The sequence below is a fragment of the Ochotona princeps genome, chromosome 23 (genome assembly GCF_030435755.1).
Source record: "Ochotona princeps isolate mOchPri1 chromosome 23, mOchPri1.hap1, whole genome shotgun sequence".
Taxonomy (NCBI): Eukaryota; Metazoa; Chordata; class Mammalia; order Lagomorpha; family Ochotonidae; genus Ochotona; species Ochotona princeps.
In genome coordinates, this window is record NC_080854.1 from 5,755,307 (window position 1) to 5,764,814 (window position 9,508).

Sequence of the window (9,508 nt, forward strand, 5' to 3'; positions counted from 1 at the left end):
TTCCTTAATGGCATCAGAAAAAAACACAAGGAGTATTTGCACTCTTATTCATCCCTGCCCTAGGATCCCAGCCAGCACCACCCAAGTGAAAAAAAAAAAAAAATAACTCCATGCTGGAAAGGAAGAAACAGGTTGTTTTAAAAACCTACTATGACTAAGAACTGACAACCCAAAGATTGCAGGATTCAAGGTGAACGGATAAGTATCAACTGCATTTCTGTAAAGTATAAGAACTGGAAATTTAAATAAAACAGTGTTATTTATGAAGAGTAAACAATGTCAAAATTGTAAAAACTTAGATATCAATCTGTCAAAAAATGCCAATGATTTATAATGTCCACATCACAAGATACAAAAGCAGTATGTTAAACACCCAAGTGTAAGTCAATAAATTAAAAAAAAAAAGAATTCACCCCAGAATACATATACTAACTATAAATCTAAATTAATAGTTTCTGAATGCTCAAAACTGAAAAATACTGATGAAATAAATCAAAGGCCTAAACTAAAACAACTATGTTCAGGCTGAAAAAGTCAAAATACTCCATATTTAAATTCTTCCCGAGTTAATTTATACATATTTGACATAATTCCAACTAAAATCCCTATATAATTTTTTGTACATTTAAAAAAGACTTATTCTAGATTTTATAAGAAAAGGAGGCAGAAGAGCTAAAGCAATGTTTTAAAAGACCAATATTTCTGGAAGATTCTCAGTACCTTATTCCAGGACTCACTAAAAAGAAACCGCAAGAAACAAGACAAAATGTTGACATGAAGATGAACTAAACGGAAGTCCACAGATCTACACACATTCTACCAACTGATTTTGACACAGTTGCAAGTCATTGTAATGGAGAAGGGATAGTGTTGCTAAAACATGGTGCTAGGATAACTGAGAAACTCTGCAAAACAATGGACCTCGAAACAAACATCACAACCAACTCTAAAACGAATGCAAAAACAAATCACAGTTTTAAACGCTTAACTTAAATGGCTAATGGTATCAAAGCACACGAGAGCCTTCATCATTTAGGATAAGAGTGATTAGCAGGACACAAAAATTATGACCCGCTGAAAACAAACTGAAAAGGTAAACTTCACCAGACTTCCACAGGTGTTTCTGCAGGAAAACAGTTAAGAGAATAAAAAGTCACACTACAGACTGGGAGAAAATATTTACAAATCACACATAGAAGGCAAGATCTGTTTCCAAAAAAATAAAGAGAGAATTTTCAAAACCAATGAAGAAAAAGATAGCTCCATTAAAATCTGAACCGATGCAGTGAAGAGATACTTCATTAAGGAATATGCAAGGATTAAAAATAAGCACAGGGAAGATGCTCACTTAGTCAAATACAGATTAAAGCTACAGTACAATACTACTGTCTACGTACAGTAATGTTTATGAGTAAGAAATATGGAAGATACCAAGTGCCTGAGCTCAAGGATGTATAGCAAACTGAACCCTCATGCATCGGTGCTGAATGTAAACAGGGTATATGGAAAATAATTTGATGGCTTCTTATTTAATTAAACATACACTTACCATGTGATTTAGCAATCCCACTCCTGGGCATTTACCCTAAAGAAATAAAAAATTCAGGTTCACGGAAGAAAACGTGCATGAACAGTTATCACAATTCTGTGCATAACTACGACAATTTGGAACAACACCTGTTTGCTTCCACGGATGAATGCATAAACTATGGCTCATTCATAGGGTGTAAAATCACCCGACTAGAAAGAAAGAACTGTGCAAGGGTACTTCAAACAGCTTCTGGAAAAACTGAATTACAACGTTTTCTTGCTTGAAAAGGTTGTTAAATTCACCTAGAGGTTTTCATGAAATGCATTTTCCACAAACTTTTTGAAGAATATTGAACTTATATGAATTTCATAAGTATTTTTTTTTATTTGTGAGAGACAGAAGGAGAGAGAGAGAGAGAGAGAGAATGCATGCCTCATTCACTGGTTGATGGACTGAACCAAAGTTACTCCATCCCGTAATCCCACATGGGAGCCAGGGCCCAGATCACTGGATCCCTCACTGTGGCTGCCCAGGGCCTGTATTAGCAGGAAGCTGGAGTCCTGGCTCTCCAGGGAGCCATACCTGGGACACAGGTTCTCCTGCCCCCTGCTGCCAGGCACAGCCCATGGCAAACAATGCAGGCTCACAGGAAACGTGTGTTTAAGTCTTCTTTCTTCTCCACTCAAAAAAAACACATTTTTAAAAAAGAAGCCAGTCCCATAAGATTTCATATGATATAATTATATTTTTCTAACACTATCATTGTATTAAAAATTTAACTTTAAGTGACAGAAACGATCAAACATGGTTGTCCTGGATTAGGGGTGCAAAAAGGTGTGATGATGATGGTCTACAGCCTAAAAGGGTGTTGGGAGTGGGGAGAGTGGGTTGTGGGGGATTATTGAAATGTTCTGTGTCCCTCCTGTAGTTAGTCACTACTTGCACCTATAGGCTTGTTTAAATCATACAGATGTGTGTAGGAATAAATGAATTTTATTGCACGGCAATTTAAAGGGGTAAAGCTACACTGGCTAAAAAGAAGTTTGCTGGCTAAAGTATAGGTCAGTATTATGTCTTTCCTCAAAGTAAAGGCTTAATTAACCTTAGCAAAACAAAGCTACTGGAAGCAAGATGCGTTTTCTGCTTCAATGCTTGTCTTGTTAACAATGCAAAGCTTCAAAAAATGTCAATCGTTCAGTGTCATGGACACTTTTTATCAACAGTACATGTCACTGAAAGATGTCTAGCTTACAGGAAAAAACTTATTAGAAACTGCAATTCAAAGTAAGAAAAAATCCATATTTCCCAAGTAATTATTTTAAACATTAAAAAATCATTAACAATAATAAATTTTACTTTATATTTTGTATGCTTATTCTCATTCAAAAAAAGGGAGGGGTGGAGGGAAGCGCAGGACCTGTATTTCAGGGTCACTGTAGCCCAGCAGGTAAACCACCCATGTCAAGTACCAGCTGCCCCATTTAAGATCCAGCTTCCTGCTAAAACAAGTATTTGGGTCCCTTTCAATATGTGACAGAAGTCTCTAGCCTGGCCCAACCCACTAAAGCCATGGGGGTACAAGCCAGAGCACGGAAGGTCTCTCTCTCCCCCTCTCTGTGGTCCAGTCCACTACAGCAGCCAGTGGGGAATGGGCCAGAGGATGCAAGGTCGGTCTCTCTCTCTCTCCCTCCCTCTCCCCCGCTCCTTCTCTCCCTCCCTCCCTCCCTGTGGTCCAGTCCACTACAGCAGCCAGTGGGGAATGAGCCAGAGGAGGGAAGGTCTCTCTCTTCCTCTCCATCTCTCTCATTTATTATCATTGTGGAGTTAAAAAAAAAATCTTTTGTTTTTTTAAGTAACTTCTAACAGTCATGGTATACCAAATAAGCACTGGAAAAATGTTTACAGAATTAATCTTCACTGACTATGGAATGAACTGTACCATTAATTTATCACAGATACTAACTCTTCTTGGGACACTGTTTGCTTAAGTGAATGAAACTGGCATTTAAAATTTTTCATTAGTGTCTGAGCTGTACATACAACTAGCTCAGGAGATGCCTGTGTTGCTCTCAGTATAGATTTCCCTGCTGAAGAGTCACTGGGCGTGAGCTTGCTTGTAGCAGATCTAGGACTTATTAATTGTTGCCAATGAGCTAAGTAAATTAACCTAATCAAATGTGTATGAATGAATAATCTCATCCATACCAAAAAACAAACCAACAAAACAGACTAGACTTTTCTCGTATTGAAGCCTAAATCATGTAAAAATATAGCACTCGTACAAAGGCAAAAAGATGAATGGGACAGCTGAGGCTTTCCAAAGTTCCCAGTCTAAGAGTTAAAACATCTGTAAAACTTCAAAGATGGTATCTTTACATATCATATTACAGAGAAAAGTGGAATCTGCATGCTTCTCTTCAATTTCCATTTGCCAGAGAATTATTTAAGAACCCTGTGCATTAAAGGATTTTAAGGTATTTCTGTAATTAATCATGTCCAAAATACCTAGATTTACACAAATGTGATTAAAATTTGGACTTTAAAGTTTCAACAAATCAAACAGCAAGCAGAGGCTCGTGACGTGACGCACACTGACTTTACACACTACAATCTATATGCTTTGTCACATGACACCATCTCGTGCAAATGAGCCAAACTGAAATGCTCTTATTGGCAATCGGTTAAAATATAATAAATAGTTTCCTATAGTTATAACTAGGCCATGTAATTGAAAGATGGGAAAAAAAAAAAACCCACCTCCTCTAACTCAAGTGGCTCCATGCACAAATTTGACTTTATTGAGTCTGTGACTTGGGTCAACATCCATTTTGAGTTCACTTCATGAAGTTGCAACTACCTATATTTTATTTCTTTGATACTAATGGTCAATATGCTGATTAATAAAAACTACTAACAGGTAAGTCACAACGGCAATTTTTAAAAAAAAATGTTTGTACTGAAATACAGCATTCCCCAATCCCCAGGTTGTCACAAATGCCCCATCCATTGATCTGTTTTCTTCAGCACCTAACACTTACTATTCAATCACCTCACACAGCCTACCCTGAAGCATACCATTAGGGGTACACAATTAGTTCCAACTACAGAAATACTTTTCTACAAAATTAAAGAAGTGGTACATGACTCTTCAAATAATTTCCAAAATGTGGCACAGTTAATTGTACCTGGATCATATGGACACATCATTAAATAATGTCTCTTGCAAATACCCATTTAATGTAAACGTCATTTTTAAAAAAAAAGTAACTGTCACCTGGTAATATTCAACTAAGAGAAACATAATTGTCCAACTTAGCCAGAAACAAATTTACTACAAAACAAATTTATATGGTGCAAATTTAAAATGTGTGGCACACAAACCAGGCTCTTGAAACTAATATTCCCCTGAAATATCAGCTTAATTGGGAAAAAAAAGTATACAAAAAAGACTTTTCTTATATGTGAAACATAAAGACAGAATTCTACCCATCAATTAGTTCGCATGATAAAGTGTACTTAGGCAGTAATGTCATTTCAAAAATGATTAAAATCAAGTTTTGTAATACAGGTGTTTAAAGTTAACGACACTCCTCAAACCTCGGTGTTTACAATGTATAATTTTAGTAGACTCTTTTCAGGAACAATTACCTGCTTCTGCAGCCATCTTTCATGCCGTCGTTGTTTCCTTCTTAGACTCCTCAACTTGCCCCGCTCTCTCTTATTTAGCCTCTGGTTAATGGTGCCCAGTGAAAAACTGGCTGAGCGCAGGAAATCCAGAGGCGAGAGCGGCTCTTCTTGGTCTGAGCTTTCCAGTCTGCTTCGACCAGCTGAGGGCAGGTCCATGAGAAAAGTCAGGTTGCTGTTAGTAGCGTTGTCAGAATACACTGAAGAAGCTTCTAGACTGCACTGAAATTCGCCTCCTCTTTGTGTCTGGGTCTCGTGGGGAGCCACTGAAAATCTTGGCAGCAGCAGGTTAGGATCAAAACTGGATGGGTTCTGAAAGGAACAGCTATTTTTAGCAGCTTGTAAAGACAAACCTGAAAGGTCCATGGGCTGCGTGGCATCCAGCCTGGGATAGGCGGTCGTCTTACTATGTATTTCATACAAAGTGGGTAACAAAGTCAGTTTCCCGCTGATGTTCAGATCCAAACTCTGTGATTTTCTATGAAAAGCTCTCGCCGCGCACCTGCCAGTCACAAGCCGGGGAACAAAAAGCTGGTATTTGGGATCTGAGGTTCCGAGGCACGCTTGTTCCTTCTTCATCTCGAAATACGTGGAGCGTACCTCCAGGCACAGAGCGTCTGTTAGTCTTCCAGGGCTGTCATGCTGTTGGGCCATGTCGAAAAGCCTGTGATTTGTGCTTTGGGAGCCACCACCTGTCAGCCGGGCTTCCTTGTCGCAACCTGCCTGAACTCTAGAAAGTGACAAGTGTTTCAGCGAAGGGCTCATTAGATGGCCTGCCTGTGCTGGGTGACAACCGGTTCGGCTCTTGCAGGGATGTGCAGCTGCCGGCTGGCCACAGGAACATTTTGGAGTGCTGACAAAATTAAAGCCCCCTAAATGGGGCCCCACAGAAAGGGCAGTTCAGTTTCCCAACTGTCCACTGGGCCTACAGGTAACAAAGGAACACAAAGACAATGCTTTCATTGTAAAGTAACCAAAGGGAATGTGAGTTATTAAAAAAAAAAAAAAAAACACACACAGCCGACCACATAAAAGTTTTCTATGCCCCAGAAAAGGCTGGCTTTCTGTTTTCTGATTAGCAGACAGAATTGCAAGTGGGAATAGGCCTTCCAAAAAAAAAAAAATTTAAATTAATAAATAGATAAGCAGCTACAAACTCCCACAATGATGGCACACTGCAAACCATTCCCATCTCAACGACACTTCCAAGAATTCCAAAAGAGGATGTCTCAAACGATAGGCTGAATATGGATACAGTGGGAAATCGTGGAAAGAAAAATACACTAGGGAACCGGGAAGAAAATCGGTCTCACAGAGCTTAATTTGCAAGTAAAATCTCAGAGCAAAGTGTCTGTTTTGGATACACTTGTAGCATACCAAGCACCGTGGCAGGGGGCGGAAGGGACCAGGAGAAGAAAGCGCTTCCTGGTTTTTCACAGACCAACCAGAGGACACTGCACACTCAGGCAGCATTTCCTCACAGTGAAAACTGATAATGGATCGGCTTAAAATCTCTTGGGCAGGGACCCTGGAGCATCTGTAGTGTCCTCATACATCCCGTGAACTTCGGGAGTCTCACAAGCAGCGCACTGGCACTTTCCCAAGAAGTAATTCCAATGTTGGAAATGGATGCAAGGGATAGCTGCTAAGCATTAATAAAAAGTAGGCTACTCGGTGAAAAAAAAATATCCTAAAAACCATATTACATTTTTCAAACACACGTGCTTTGAATTTTAAGAAACAACTATGTCTTCTCTTAAGAGAGCAAGTTTTTGGGGGGTGGCGTTCTCACACCCCTGTAACAGAGTGCTTGTTCAAATCCCAGCTGCTCCACTTCCAATCCTGTTCCCTCTACTACATCTGGAGGGCACTGGTGGATGGCCCACAGGCAGGCGTCACTGTCCCCATAGGGGACGCATGGATGGAGTTCCTGGCTCTTGATCTGCCCTGGCCCAGCCCACATTCTACATTGCAAATGAAAAATAATTTTTTTTTAAAAAAGCAAGTAAGATTTTGTGTTTATTCAACGTTCATTAAGGATCCTTCAAACTATATTTTTATTTTGGTTATAACAATACATCACTAGTGATCTAATTCATTTTCATTAATATTCATTTCTTGGAGAAGCAGAGAGACAGAAAGAATTCATACGTATTGATCCACTCAGCAAAGATCCCCAACAGCTAGGACGGAGAAAGGCAAGGCTGGGAACTCAATCCAGCTCGTTCCATGTGGGTGGTAAGAGTCCAGTCTGCAGCCATCATCCCTGTCTGAGCATCCCCACAGCAGGGAGCTGGAACAAAGCAGCTGAATGTAGACATCGAACCCAGGGCCTTGTATCTCTGATGTGACTGTCATCTATCCCACCCCTGGCTTATTTACTATGTGTGTGCTTATCCATGAATGAATAATGGATGTAACCACTGGATTTTCCATTCACTCAATGGATACTGTTCCAAGTGCTGAGGATATTTCAATCAGCAAAATGTGAAAGTCCCTGACGGCAGGAATCTTTTTTTTTTTTAAGATTTATTTTTATTACGAAGTCAGATATACAGAGAGGAGGAGAGACAGAGAGGAAGATCTTCCATCCGATGATTCACTCCCCAAGTGAGCTGCAATGGGCCGGTGCGCGCCAATCCAAAGCCAGGAACCAGGAACCTCTTCCGGGTCTCCCACGCGGGTGCAGGGTCCCAATGCATTGGACCGTCCTCGACTGCTTTCCCAGGCCACAAGCAGGGAGCTGGATGGGAAGTGGAGCTGCCGGGATTAGAACCAGCGCCCACATGGGATCCCGGTGCGTTCAAGGTGAGGACTTTAGCCGCTAGGCCACGCCGCCGGGCCCCCTGACGGCAGAAATCTTATATTCTGATACTTGGGGTGCAGGGAGGGAGACGTGGCTAAACAATCAACAGTGAGTAAGCCCTGAGTGTGTGTGTGTGTGTGTGTGTATACATATAACACTTATGCCATATGTACTGCAATTAAAAGATAAGTTTATTTTGGTGCAAGAAAAAATCTGAAATTGATAACTGCTTTTTTTCATACTATACATTTTCCAAGAAGATTCTGAAGACCCTTCTTGCGCATCTGTATGCTTTACACCAACATCAACTCGCCTTCTAATTTCATTCTCCATGAATTCTGGAAACATTCTCATGTATTACTCCCCGTGGGTGTCCCCGGGTATGCATGTCAAACAGCAGCGACAAAGGGGGGCGTGGGGGAGCTGACAAGCTGACCGGGCAAGGCTTGTTTGAAAATGACAAGCGCTGGAACTCATGTGACGAGCCAGGCGACTCTGTAAGAATGCTCAACGAAAGGAACATACTGAGCGTGGTGGCTGAGAAAAGAAAGGAAAAGGAAAGGAAAGACAAGACCAGACAAGACAAGACAAGACAAGACCCTGGAGAACTCTAATGGCAGGGAAGACAGCAGGAAACTAGAATCAAGAGTCACCCAAAAATACCCATGACTTAAACAACAGATCCTTAAAAAGTAGCTCTACGATAAAGACAGAAGCAACTTGAAGATTTCCATTTTAACTCAGAAATGAAACATTTAAAATCTTACTTTTTGTGTCAGGCAGTTGATCCACTCCGGAAGTGCTTCTATGTTCATGTGCCATCAATGACGAATATTCTGATCATCGACCGAATGCGAAAGTCTGTCTGTCAAATAAAAATGAACTGGTTCAGAATGTTGTTTTTTTGTTTTTTTCCACAAATCTCACCTCTAGTGAAAACCTAAAAACACAAATTTACAGCCCGGCGTGGTAGCCTAGTGCACCAGGATTCCATGTGGGCACCAGTTCTGATCCCGGCAGATCATTTACAGCCTTTGCCTACACACTTGAGGAATATATTTTTTCTACTTGCTACTTGTTGAACTTTTGACCCAAAGGAGTGCTGAGGGGGTGATTGTAAAGTGAACTAAAACATGCCATTGTAAATATCAAACAGAAGAAGAGAAAAAAAAGTTGGGTGGAGAATGCAGAGCCAAGAGGGAGAATAAGGCGGCAGGAATAACTGTCTTCCTACACCTGTATTGTGAGATACGTGAAATCTATCCACCTCATATAAACAAAATATTTGAAATATTAAAAGATATCTGGTAATCAGCAATATGGTTACATTATTTGTCTTTGCTAACTGATCCAAACAGATCACTATTCTAGTCTGAAAACGCAAGCAGGAGAACCCAAGAGGCAAGCGTTCAGGCCGGGCTGAAGGCTCCGGCTAAGACACCTGTCTGCACACTCTCTGGCTCCAACTTCCTGCTAACGCTGACCCT

At 40.6% G+C, this 9,508-nt stretch overlaps 1 protein-coding gene across 1 annotated transcript in view; it reads right to left on the reverse strand.

Moving 5' to 3' along the window:
* The window catches only part of RNF180 (ring finger protein 180), a 101,617-nt gene extending 92,743 nt beyond the window's left edge, over positions 1 to 8,874 (reverse strand). The window contains exons 1-3 of the mRNA XM_058680006.1: positions 8,789 to 8,874; positions 5,180 to 6,140; positions 1,550 to 1,585 (exon numbers count right to left, since the gene is read on the reverse strand). Of these exons, the coding sequence (XP_058535989.1) occupies positions 1,550 to 1,585; positions 5,180 to 5,980 (837 nt within the window). The 5' untranslated portion in view covers positions 5,981 to 6,140; positions 8,789 to 8,874. The remainder of the gene's footprint in view (positions 1 to 1,549; positions 1,586 to 5,179; positions 6,141 to 8,788) is intronic.
* Between the last annotated feature and the right edge of the window lie 634 nt (positions 8,875 to 9,508).